This window comes from Heptranchias perlo, chromosome 22, assembly GCF_035084215.1.
Source record: "Heptranchias perlo isolate sHepPer1 chromosome 22, sHepPer1.hap1, whole genome shotgun sequence".
Classification (NCBI taxonomy): domain Eukaryota; kingdom Metazoa; phylum Chordata; class Chondrichthyes; order Hexanchiformes; family Hexanchidae; genus Heptranchias; species Heptranchias perlo.
The window spans coordinates 44,424,534-44,438,209 of record NC_090346.1 but is presented as its reverse complement, the minus strand read 5'-3'; the positions used below and the strand labels follow the sequence as shown (position 1 = coordinate 44,438,209).

The 13,676-nt window shown below is 40.3% G+C and overlaps 1 protein-coding gene across 7 annotated transcripts in view; it reads left to right on the top strand.

Moving 5' to 3' along the window:
- Window positions 1-13,676, top strand: part of prpsap2 (phosphoribosyl pyrophosphate synthetase-associated protein 2) — a 37,082-nt gene that overhangs the window by 16,755 nt on the left and 6,651 nt on the right. For all 7 annotated transcript variants that reach the window (XM_068003441.1, XM_068003440.1, XM_068003437.1 and 4 more), the window contains exons 4-10: window positions 1,067-1,133; window positions 2,250-2,422; window positions 5,050-5,165; window positions 9,044-9,099; window positions 9,337-9,485; window positions 9,957-10,027; window positions 13,196-13,342. In XM_068003441.1, coding sequence (XP_067859542.1) covers window positions 1,067-1,133; window positions 2,250-2,422; window positions 5,050-5,165; window positions 9,044-9,099; window positions 9,337-9,485; window positions 9,957-10,027; window positions 13,196-13,342 — 779 coding nt within the window. The remainder of the gene's footprint in view (window positions 1-1,066; window positions 1,134-2,249; window positions 2,423-5,049; window positions 5,166-9,043; window positions 9,100-9,336; window positions 9,486-9,956; window positions 10,028-13,195; window positions 13,343-13,676) is intronic.

The window sequence follows — 13,676 nt, the reverse complement described above, 5'->3', positions numbered from 1 at the left end:
AATGCATTCTGTGGTGCCTTAACAATTCAGCCTCAGAACAGTGCTTGTCCTGTACCAGTATAATGTTTTTCCCTCTACACTCCAGTTGTAATGATTGAGCTTTGGTGCCAAATTGTGAGCAGTTTTGTGCTATGGACCATTGACCAGTTGGGCCTGGGATGAAACTTTCTGAGCTCACCTCACATAACTCAAACGGAAGAAGCAGAGATGACGTTTGCATCTCTTGGGTCTACATTCAAATCCAGATCACAGAAGTGAAAGGAAAGTTTGATTATGCAACCAAGTCTCTCCTCTCCACTTCATCTCAATGTCTCAATGAAATGGCCACTTATCTTTTTGTTTTTTGAATAGGTGTCAGATGGATTAATGTGAGATATCTTTGAAAGAATGACTTGTACATAAATGACTTCTCATCAATGGAAACTTGAAATACAAGCATTATTAGCCTGAGAAATTTATACATCTTGCATACGTTAACAGCTTCAGTCTAAAGTATTCAAATATTCTGTGGCAGGGAAGTTAAAATAATTTTCTGTTCAGTATTTGGAACATTATCTGTTCTAAACCTGATTTTCCCATATAAATATAGCATAGGAGCAAAAATTCCAATGCAAGTAGGAAAAAGATTGCATCACTTCGTGACTATGGTAAATGATGCCTCCTTCCCTTATTTGGTGCAATAACAGATCCTGTAAACATCATCAGTGGTTGTAATCCCAATTCTTTTTCTTTCATGGAAATGCAGAATGTAAAACCGTGGAATATTTTACCCAAAGTAGGATTTCCCTGTCTTTCTTCTTTTGCTTCTAATGGGCAATACTTTCTTGCCCTTTATTGATGCTGGAAACCATTTCACCTACAATAAGATTTTACCCCTATATTGTGGAGAAAGCCTTTTCAGTGCATCTTTTTCATACTGTGTATCAGCAGTTACTTTTGTATTTTTTGTGTTGGGGTTGCTGTTTGAATTAAGTTGAAGAAGAATAGGGATTAGCAATGTGAATTAGTTTGAACTCCATTTGAAGTTAATTAATTTTTGATGGTGATTTTCTGTTCTTTTTGATAGAGACAAGAGTACAGATTCAAGAGTCTGTCAGAGGAAAAGATGTGTTTATTATTCAGACTGTTTCAAAGTAAGTACTGTTATAAAATGTAACTTAACCTCTGCTTTGCATTTTACTGGTCAAACGGGGAAAAAAAACTTTTAAAATTTGCATTTGGGATTTGAGTGAGGTGTATTTTGAAGTGAAGCTTTAACTCCTATCTATGCTACTTTTTGCTTTCAAGTTAAAGCTGGTTTGTATCTGCAGTGTACAACTGTGATTGAAAAAGGAATGTCACTCCTGTTTCTTTGATTATAGAAGAATGACCACTAAAGTGACCTTCATTTCTTTTGCAGGTGGTGCACATGCATTTAAAAGTTGGAACTCTTTTTAACTGCGTCAAAATGCCAAATTTAGAATAGAAACACGAGGAGAAATCAGAATATAAAGCATTTATCTTGGTTTTAATCGTTTTGTCTATATTGGTGAATCTTTTTTCAAATGAGTATTGGTTGTGCTGGTATATCTGTTTTGACTCCGTTCAGGAAACCAGCCTCAACCACGGTTCTGGTATAAGTTGAAACCTATGCTCGTTTCTAAGAAGTATTACTTTGTTTTTCTAGCCTTTTTATTTACTTGTTACAAGTGTCAGTGTCTCTTTTTCTATGATCTGGTTCAAACCATCTGATGGCACAAAACAATTAGTCTGTGCACTGGTGCTAAGTAAAGCTGGATTGCCAATAAGGTGACGACAAGCATTTTTTAAATGAGACTAACTGGAGCCGGATTACGTTAGCAATTTGTACTTTTTAAAATTTCACTTTTACATTGGCCACTTGGAAAATGTAACGTTATTGTGAATAGCCTGGTAGCTACATTACTGAATCTTTGGGACTCGACCACATCAGAGTTTGAAATCTATTTTAATTCACTTACTTGTTTGGGATCCCTTGTGAATGAATAAGATTTAACTTGTTTTTACTTTAGTACTGATAGTAGGGACTCTTCTTTTGCATTCCTCAAGTTGATCAAGGTGATATGCTGCAGATCCTCTTGATTGAGGATGGCTTTTTTTTTAAGAAAATGGGGACAGTAAGGGAGTTTAAAACTTAATTTAAAAGAAATTTCATTACCTGATATGAGTGAACAGATGTTGAGCAAATTTTTTTTAAAAAGGATTAAATCTTACTTTCTCTTGTATAACAGGGATGTCAATACCACTATTATGGAACTCCTGATCATGATCTATGCCTCTAAGACCTCGTGTGCCAAACATATCATCGGTGTAATCCCTTACTTTCCATACAGTAAGCAATGTAAAATGAGAAAACGAGGTTCCATTGTGTCCAAGCTTCTGGCATCCATGATGTGTAAAGCTGGTGAGTTGTGCTCAGGCCGTTCATTCTGCAACTCAGTTTATGGGAACTGTGTAAAAGGTGCTTGTAGAGAAGATATTTTTATTTAGAAAAGAACGAAGTTGAATTTATGTAGCACTTTCCACACCCTCGGGACATCTCAAAGTAACTTTGCAGCAGATAAATTACTTCTGAAGTGTAGTCACTGTTAGGTAGGCAAACGTAACAGCAAATCTGTGCACAGCATGGTCCCACAAACAGCACTGAGATGAATGACCAGTTAACCTGTTTTTGGTGGTGATCAAGAGATGAATGCCAGAACACCAGGAGAACTTCCCTGGTCTTCGAATAATGCCATGGGACCTCTTGCATCCAGCTAAGAGGGCAGATGGCCTCAATTTAAACTCTCACCTGAAAGGTGGCACCTCCAACCATGCAGTACTCCCTCGGTACTGCACTGATGTGTAAGCCTAGATTATGTGCTCAAGTCCCAGAGTAGGGCTTGAAAGCACAATCTTCTGACTGGGTGAGAGAGCTACCACTGAGCCAAGGCTGATACAATTAGGTATAGTTTAGAGAGCCAGTGTAAGACATATATCCCTGCATAACAAAGGCTAGGGTGTTGAGATAGTTTACAGTCAAGCATCCCCTTTGTGAGCCACATGCCATTTGGGCGAATGGCCAACTCTATCTGTGCCAAACCTTCCAGCATCCTGTGGAATGGGTGTTTGAGAATGGGAGAGGTGTTCTCATTCAAATCTGAAGCTCCCTATGTGGGGGATTCTAGTGGCACTTCCACCTGACCGGGAGAGCTGCTAGCTGGAGAGAAATGGTGGTCACAAATCATTGAAGTATATATTTAAAGATGCCATCTTTACTAATGCTTTAAGAGATTTGGATTTACAAATAAAAACATTAAACCTTGCCCTAATTCAAATTTTAAAGCATTGCAGGGGAGATTTACACAGAGGGTGATTAGAATTTGGTGCCAGAAACCTTTTGTTGAAGCAGAGTTCGTAAATTATTTTTTGAAAGAATTTGATTGTTGCTTGAAAGCATATTAAAGGGTATGGGGAGTGAGTAAGAGAGTGTGACTAGACTAGATGACTGGTGGAGAAAAACATCGGTGCAGGCTCGATGGGCTGAATGGCTGTTTCAGTGCTGTAACATTTTATGATTTTATGAAATATGAACATCGAAACAGGAGTAGGCCATTTAGCCCCTCGAGCCTGTTCCGCCATTCAGTGAGATCATGGCTGATCTGTGACCTAACTCCATGTACCCACTCTTTTGAATCTCTCCCTGTTTACCCACCTGGACATGCATTGGATATGCTGTGATGCTACTCAGTAAGTACTGTCAGCGGTCTATTTAGCTGCTAATGCTACTGTATCCAAAATGAAAGACCTGGAAATATAAGGTGAGGTTTTTGATGATGTAGTTACCATGGAAGCCAAAAAAACGCTTTAAGTAGTAAGTTGCACCTGATTGCTCCTAATTGTTTGTGTTTGGAGTCTCTTTCTGAACTAATGTTGAGTATAGTGGAAATCTGCTGTGTAGTCAGGTTACAACAGGCAGGAAATTGGCTGCAGTTAGTTTTTCATATGTTGAATGATGCTGACTTTTTTTTTGAAAACCAGACCCAGCCTTTCCCCTTTTCTCCCCCCCCCCACCCCACCCCACCCCCCCCCCCCCCCAATTTACAAATGAGCAGGTTTGTCTTTTTATTCTTCAACCACCTGGTGGCATAATATAATTTTTTTAAAGAATAAACTTGATTGAGCAATTGATAGTTTGTTGCACCTTAGCAATTTTGAAGCGTTTAGTCATTATTAGAATTTTGAACATGGTGCTGAGGTACTTTGGGAATGTTTTAGACTTTAATACTTATTTATATGACTGATCCAATATTTCCTACAAATCTCAGTGTTTATGACCGGTCCTGAGACAGCGTGGACTCTATGGAGTTCTGGGATGATATGCCAATAAAGATTAAGTGTTTGTGTAATTTAGTTTACTGGGCAATAAAACTTTAGTAGGTAACCCCATCACGAAGTGACAATGTATTGAGATAGTGTATTATAAACTGGCTGATCAACAAACAGGTGAAGTGGAAGCTTATTCCACATGAGTGCTCGTCACCTCATTGAATTCTGATAGTCTCCATTTACAAAGTGGCCACATAGAGCAATCTTCAAACCTTTACTATTCTCTGGGCTTTTTTGGCACCATTATGGTTTTTTAAAGTTTGTAGAGGATAAATGGGACAAAAGTATGCATTCCCATACTTTTTGTATGGTTTTATTGAGTTTGTCCCCCAGATAGCTAACTTTTTTTTAAGAGCTTTTTGAACATGAAGACTGGTCTACAGTGGGGAAGGTCGCACTTCAAAAACTATAAAATTGTTGGAAGGACAACATTGCCCCAGTCACTTTCTTTTCCTGGTGAAGGAGGTGGTGAATGAAACACATTCAGAAAACAAGGATGATAATTAAAGCATGTAGTTTTTAAGGCAAATGAAAGAAATTTTGTGTTCATATCCTATTTTAGTATCCTATTTTTCCTTGTGTGGTTTGATCACTACTGCTAGTAAGTGCATAAGAACTTGAGCTGTTGTTGCAGATTTGTATTTATTTCCACACTCTCCTCAGGCTTGACTCACCTAATAACAATGGATTTGCATCAGAAAGAAATCCAGGGATTTTTCAATATTCCAGTTGATAATCTGCGAGCGTCCCCATTCCTGTTACAATACATTCAGGAAGAGGTGAGGTTAATGGAGTTACTGACTGATGATGCACTGTTTTCAGAGATGAGAAATAAGTACTGGTGGCTGTCATGTATATGTATGTATGTATATGTTTTTAAGATTTACATATTTTTGTTCAGTGCTGCATTTTGATGAGAGTTTAGACTCACCAGTGGGTTATACTGGTTTGAATATACTGTAATGTGTGGAATAATATTAGTATGATACAGTTTAATATGGGACCTGTGCTGTTTTTAAAATTTTAGTGTAGCATAGCAACATGGAGGACTGCAGTTCCTTAATGACAGAATGCATTACTTAGTAGCATTACTCAGTGTAAGTTATTACTCAGCACCCTTTCACCTGCAGAGCCCAGTTCCAAGACCCACCATTGGTCTCGAAGCACTGACTAAAGTAAACTAGAAAATGGAGTGGGTGGGGCGGGGAAGTACTTTACATACGCATATGTAAACAGAATTTATTTTTAGCTATATATTTAGCGCAGACTATTCCTCAGACATTCCAACTCAGCGACCAAGGTAGTGGAAATGGGGATGAGAGAGAACAACTGCTTTGGGACGTGATCTGGCTGCAAAAATAGCAGTTTTTCCATTTTTTTTTTATTCGTTCACGGGATGTGGGCGTCGCTAGCGAGGCCAGCATTTATTGCCCATCCCTAATTGCCCTCGAGAAGGTGGTGGTGAGCCGCCTTCTTGAACCGCTGCAGTCCGTGTGGTGACGGTTCTCCCACAGTGCTGTTAGGAAGGGAGTTCCAGGATTTTGACCCAGCGACGATGAAGGAACGGCGATATATTTCCAAGTCGGGATGGTGTGTGACTTGGAGGGGAACGTGCAGGTGGTGTTGTTCCCATGTGCCTGCTGCTCTTGTCCTTCTAGGTGGTAGAGGTCGCGGGATTGGGAGGTGCTGTCGAAGAAGCCTTGGCGAGTTGCTGCAGTGCATCCTGTGGATGGTACACACTGCAGCCACAGGTGGTGAAGGGAGTGAATGTTTAGGGTGATGGATGGGGTGCCAATCAAGCGGGCTGCTTTATCTTGGATGGTGTCGAGCTTCTTGAGTGTTGTTGGAGCTGCACTCATCCAGGCAAGTGGAGAGTATTCCATCACACTCCTGACTTGTGCCTTGTAGATGGTGGAAAGGCTTTGGGGAGTCAGGAGGTGAGTCACTCGCCGCAGAACACCCAGCCTCTGACCTGCTCTCGTAGCCACAGTATTTATATGGCTGGTCCAGTTCAGTTTCTGGTCAATGGTGACCCCCAGGATGTTGATGGTGGGGGATTCGGCGATGGTAATGCCGTTGAATGTCAAGGGGAGGTGGTTAGACTTTCTCTTGTTGGAGATGGTCATTGCCTGGCACTTATCTGGCGCGAATGTTACATGCCACTTATCAGCCCAAGCCTGGATGTTGTCCAGGTCTTGCTGCATGCGGGCTCGGACTGCTTCATTATCTGAGGGGTGGCGAATGGAACTGAACACTGTGCAGTCATCAGCGAACATCCCCATTTCTGACCTTATGATGGAGGGAAGGTCATTGATGAAGCAGCTGAAGATGGTTGGGCCTAGGACACTGCCCTGAGGAACTCCTGCAGCAATGCCCTGGGGCTGAGATGATTGGCCTCCAACAACCACTACCATCTTCCTTTGTGCTAGGTATGACTCCAGCCACTGGAGAGTTTTCCCCCTGATTCCCATGGACTTCAATTTTACTAGGGCTCCTTGGTGCCACACTCGGTCAAATGCTGCCTTGATGTCAAGGGCAGTCACTCTCACCTCACCTCTGGAATTCAGCTCTTTTGTCCATGTTTGGACCAAGGCTGTAATGAGGTCTGGAGCCGAGTGGTCCTGGCGGAACCCAAACTGAGCATCGGTGAGCAGGTTATTGGTGAGTAAGTGTCGCTTGATAGCACTGTCGACGACACCTTCCATCACTTTGCTGATGATTGAGAGTAGACTGATGGGGCGGTAATTGGCCGGATTGGATTTGTCCTGCTTTTTGTGGACAGGACATACCTGGGCAATTTTCCACATTGTCGGGTAGATGCCAGTGTTGTAGCTGTACTGGAACAGCTTGGCTAGAGGCGCAGCTAGTTCTGGAGCACAAGTCTTCAGCACTACAGCTGGGATGTTGTCGGGGCCCATAGCCTTTGCTGTATCCAGTGCACTCAGCCGTTTCTTGATATCACGTGGAGTGAATCGAATTGGCCGAAGACTGGCTTCCGTGATGGTGGGGATATCGGGAGGAGGCTGAGATGGATCATCCACTCTGGCTGAAGATGGTTGCAAACGCTTCAGCCTTGTCTTTTGCACTCACGTGCTGGACTCCGCCATCATTGAGAATGGGGATGTTTGCAGAGCCTCCTCCTTCCGTTAGTTGTTTAATTGTCCACCACCATTCACGACTGGATGTGGCAGGACTGCAGAGCTTTGATCTGATCCGTTGGTTGTGGAATCGCTTAGCTCTGTCTATAGCATGTTGCTTCCGCTGTTTAGCATGCATGTAGTCCTGAGTTGTAGCTTCACCAGGTTGGTACCTCATTTTTAGGTACGCCTGGTGCTGCTCCTGGCATGCTCTTCTACACTCCTCATTGAACCAGGGTTGATCCCCTGGCTTGTTGGTAATGGTAGAGTGAGGAATATGCCGGGCCATGAGGTTACAGATTGTGCTAGAATACAATTCTGCTGCTGCTGATGGCCCACAGCGCCTCATGGATGCCCAATTTTGAGCTGCTAGATCCGTTCTGAATCTATCCCATTTAGCACGGTGGTAGTGCCACACAACACGTTGGATGGTGTCCTCAGTGCGAAGACGAGACTTCATCTCCACGAGGACTGTGCGGTGGTCACTCCTACCAATACTGTCATGGACAGATGCATTTGCGACAGGGAGATTGGTGAGGACAAGGTCAAGTAAGTTTTTCCCTCATGTTGGTTTGCTCACCACCTGCCGCAGGCCCAGTCTAGCAGCTATGTCCTTCAGGACTCGGCCAGCTCGGTCAGAAGTGGTGCTACCGAGCCACTCTTGGTGATGGACATTGAAGTCCCCCACCCAGAGTACATTTTGTGCCCTTGCTACCCTCAGTGCTTCCTCCAAGTGGTGCTCAACATGGAGGAGGACTGATTCATCAGCTGAGGGAGGACGGTAGGTGGTAATCAGCAGGAGGTTTCCTTGCCCATGTTTGACCTGATGCCATGAGATTTCATGGGGTCCAGAGTCAATGTTGAGGACTCCCAGGGCCACTCCCTCCTGACTGTATATCACTGTACCGCCACCTCTGGTGGGTCTGTCCTGCCGGTGGGACAGGACATACCCAGGGATGGTGATGGAAGAGTCTGGGACGTTGGCTGAAAGATATGATTCTGTAAGTATGGCTATGTCAGGCTGTTGCTTGACTAGTCTGTGGGACAGCTCTCCCAATTTTGGCACAAGTCCCCAGATGTGTGCTTTATGAAATCATCTTTGGTATAAGAAGCATTTTATAGGGTTGTTGGATTCTAATATGAATTTTGAAAGCTGTGTCATGTTAAGCAAAAATTCCAGTGCTGATGCTTTATTTAATTCTGCTATAACTTAACAGCACAAACACCACTGATTATCAGATTTGCTTAACACTATAGAAATGCAAGGAACTGGTATGCTTGGTCAGGAAATTAACAGATGTCTTGGCTTAATTTTTTTTTAAATTACACTCCCAAGAAAATGAAACCCAGTAACAGTAATGTGCTTCTGTTTAAAAGATATATGTTGGTTTTAAATTATTATAAATAACTATAATGTGATATGAGTGGAATATCAAACAATGCTGATGACATGCATCATAGTATGTAAGGGTTTGTTAAGGAATCCGTGCCTGACTTTTTTTTCTCCTTTTATGGTGCAGATCCCTGACTACAGAAATGCAGTGATTGTTGCAAAGTCACCAGCATCTGCCAAAAGGTGTGTGCCAGGATTAAGGATGTGTTACAAGGTTACAGGAGTTGAGTTTCCACTGAGATCCTAACAAAGAGGACTATATTTTCCTTAGTCTTTAAATGTTTTCTAACCCACTGTAATTTTAAATTAGATATATTGCACTCAAAGCAGACACTCATTAACAGTGTAACATTACAAGCAAGAGACGGAAAGTTTCTGTTGCGGTTCTGTTCCATGAAGGCCTTTTCTGTTCTGTTTCAGAGCACAGTCTTTCGCTGAGCGGTTACGTCTAGGAATTGCAGTGATTCATGGTGAAGCGCAAGATGCAGAGTCAGATTTGGTAGATGGGCGACATTCACCACCTACGGTGAAAAATGTAGCAGCCATACATCCGAGTCTGGAAATCCCTAGTAGGTGAACATTGTCACTCATCATGTTATTTTTGGTTAGGCAAATTGAATGCTAATACAAGTCAAACTTGGACCAATATTTAATGTAAATGAAATAATGCTCCATCATTCTATTTTAAAATGTAGATTAACGGTATTACTCCAAGCCAGCTTTTTAATGTCTATTAAAGGCATTGATGTTTTTGAGAATCAGTTTAGACGCTAATATCACCATGTCATGCTGTTGTCTGTTGGTAACTGTACTACGGAGCTGATTGGATCTGAAGAACTAAAGGCACTTTCTGTATTGTGTTCGTAGTTTCTAATTATATTTCAGGAGAAGTCACCTTAGTTTTAGTCACCAGTTTCATGCCTGCAGCAGCTGCCTATTAATTGGCAGTGCGAGTTTGGTGCTAATGGATTGCATAGATTTGTCTAAACGAGCTTACGCAATGTAACGGACATAATTATTTTGACTTTTTCTCGTATTAGTGTTGATTCCAAAGGAAAAACCTCGAATCACAGTCGTTGGAGATGTAGGAGGAAGAATAGCTATTATTGTGGTGAGTTAGTTCTTGAAAATCTTCGCAAAACATTAAAATTGTGTATTACATTTGCACATTACTGTGGGAAATGCTTCACTTTAAAAGTACTGGTAGGAAAAGTGTTCTCAGCTTTTAAGGAAGTATTTAGAGTGTTGCTGAAAATGCAAGATAGTATAACAAATTACCTTTTTGTATTTTAAAAGCAGTAAATAATGCACGCTTTGACATATTTTCTAACTTTTCTGTCGTATGAAATTAAAAGCTATTAAACTTAACTAAGCATTATAGTATGTTGTAGAAAATGTTTACATTGGAAATTTTTTGATTATAACCTGAAGAACACAGATGTTGTGGAGCATGTGAAGAAGTAGTGCTATTCAGCCAAGTCCTTTTTCAACATTAGTACTGTGCAGCTCTTTGCATCTCAACATACAAAAAAATTGGATCACTCTGAAGTTAGTTCAGTTGTTTCTGTAAAATATATCCTGAAATCAGTTCTCCAAAGATTAAGTACAATTCCGTTCACAACATAAAGTTATCACACAATTAGCACAAATTTTTGCAAATTCTGATTCAGTGCTAGCTAGTAATATTTTGCCATGTAGTATTTTTTAAATGACTAATTATGACCTTTAGAGATGTGACCTGCACACCATTGTTATGCGATAGATCAAGTTTAATATTGAGAAAGATGGGGACAAAAATTATTAGGTCGTATAAAAGAACCAGTACATCCAAATAGGGGCATTCAGTTTAAAAGAGGCACTTCATTTACAAAAATACCTGTGGATCTCACTGGCAAAGTAAACGGTGACTTCCAGAATAAACCAGTTTTGAAATTTTGTGATGCAAGTTAGTTCAAACTGGTCTTGTATGTTTATAATTGTGCACAAATATATTTATATTCTTGAAGCTTAATATAAACCAGCACTTCCAGAAAAAAATTGGAATCCTTCAAAGTTACTTGAACCTTGTTAGTATATTTGGTGAGTCAGATTGATAATGTTTGCTGCCCCGACTTATTAAAAAAATGTTTTTTATTTTTAATACAGTAATAATTATACATTGAATAAGATCAAATGCAGAATTTCAGCTTTTTGGAACATCTGGATTCATGCCAGCGTTGGCCTAGTTTCTAAAGTTAGCCTGATAGTAAAACGTACAACTATACTGGGCAAGAATTTTATAATTGTAAAAGGGCTAGCCATTCAATCACATTTTATTACCTTTTAATAGAAACATGCGCTTCATTAACAATCAAAGCTTGAAAACTGGTGGCACAGCCTCTAGTTCATTGAGCTTCTGTGTAACAAATTGGTTTTGTCAACATTCAAACTTCACGATAAACTGGCACTGGATCAATGAGATCATTGTATCATTCATTATTCTAAGTTGGCAACAATAATAAGCTGCTCGACGTTACCAAACCAATAAAATTATAATTGGCTATTCGTCCAACTAAGCTAATATCAGTATCTTCCTCCTTGAATTTGTTGGATTTCACTGATAAAGCGGAGGGGAACTAAATGTACAGTTTTTAATGCTGACTATTCTTGAAATCTGAATTTTCTCCAAGTTCAATGGCTTTATTTGTATTAGAAATGATCAGTACTTCTTGTACCACTCATAAATAATCTAGTGGGGTGGTGGGAGTGTGAAAGGGAAGGATACCCTGATGATTTTTTTTAAACTAACTCTTTGGAATCTTGAGATTGGATTGCAATACTGAAATTGTCGTCTGTTATCAAATTGATTTAATGCTTGAAGATTGGTACACAAAAGCTAATTCGTTTAGCTTCTGTGTAAATAACCAGCTAGCTTTGTAAACAAACTTTGAACCCACTATTCAGTATGTAAAAAGTCGGATAGCCAGATGGTGAAGGATAGAATTCTAGAGCCTAGTCTTCAGTTGCTTCCAAGCCTTTATTCTCAGAGATCCCCCTTAAACATTGTGCACCCCCTAGATAAATTCCCTCCTATGAATGGATGCAAGAAAGTCCCCAATTGATACCCACCACCTGAATACAATTAACACTAATTGATATTGATTTTCATTTCTACAGAGATACTATGGATCTTTAACCAATAAATCTTGTCAAGTGAAGTTCCTATTGTGCTGCAGCCATTTGAATTAACCTTAATCTCAAGCATCTCTACTGTACCAGCAGTTTCCTGTACCAGCCATTCTTACTGGTGGTACCAAATGACATGCGGTTTTGTGCCCTAGACTCTTGCCTGAAAAAAGTGTGTTAACATTGTTCCAAAAATCTTTCATTTAAGAGTCTTCCAGTCAACAGAGGGAGGCACTTTTGTGTGTTATTTCCACACTTTTCTGTGGGGATCTCTTAGAGACCCCTGTCCTAATGTCTGAAAGGCAGTGCCTGGACCTAAAAGAAAACAGTGCTGTTGCTTGCAGAATATGTTTCGGTGTATAGTAACAGAAATAATATGATAATGTGTCAATAAGTACAGAAATCTGATGATCTTGTGGACCCCAGTTTGTGGTGAATTTGAATCTAGGTTTAAATCTAGAGTTGAAAGAACAGTGTGCTGAATCATCCTATCCATCCTCCCCCCGAAGAAGCTTCTGACTCCACCCATTAGAAGAGACTCCAGTACTTCATTTGACTTGAGTTGAAAAAAAACCTTTGTCAATAATGCCACAGCATACATTTAACATAATAAACCCAGTGACTCCTTGCTGTTGGTCATACACTGTTAATGATGGAGACTGGCTGTCTGGAAAATCATAGACTTGAGTGCCCATAATGTAATGGATCTGGTTTGATCGCTTTTAGGATAAGTAACATGTATTGCTACATTGCAAACTTTTGATTAAGGTAGCTTCTGTTGCGTCAGAAGTGAAAGTGCTTGAGTTGACAACTTAGTATTGAATAGTCTCTATTACTGTACAGTAAACTGGATCTGCATGAGGTATGAGACTGTAAAGTAGCTCTATATTTCCAGAAACCCTGGAAATATAAATCTAAACCCCAAGTGAGATAGTTTACAGATGCTTGTTGCATTGCTTCCTGCTTCCCCCACCCAGAGCCAACTATGGATGTCATTGTTGTGCATTATAAACAAAAGTACTTTGTTTCCATCCCTCCTGCAGTTAAAGAATGAAGTCAAGCTTTTTTTTAAGCAGGAAATGCTAATCAACCTTTTTATCTGAATTTTTGACAGGATGACATAATTGATGACGTTGATAGCTTTTTAGCAGCTGCAGATACGTTGAAGGAGAGAGGAGCTTACAAAATCTACGTAATGGCAACTCACGGTCTTTTGTCCTCGGATGCACCCAGATTGATAGAAGAATCAGCAATTGATGAGGTAACCGATGCCTGCCGATTAATACTTCACGATATTGAGTTCAATATTTATAGATTCTTTTTCTGTAGTATTTATAAGGAAGTTATAATCCAAGACATCCACCAAAAAAAAATCCAGAAACATTTCAGGTCATGATAGTGAAGGGGGAAATGAAGGTGGGTGTGGAAGTCACCATTTGAGTGTTGTACTTGTGTGTGGCAGGAAAAACTGCTGAACCTTTGCTAAAATTTTCTCATGTTTGTCAGTGGGTATATGTAATTGTGTGGAAGATTCTTGCTTATAGCAATAATTTCTAATAAATATTCAGCTTCAACTGCACTGAAGGGGCAGGATG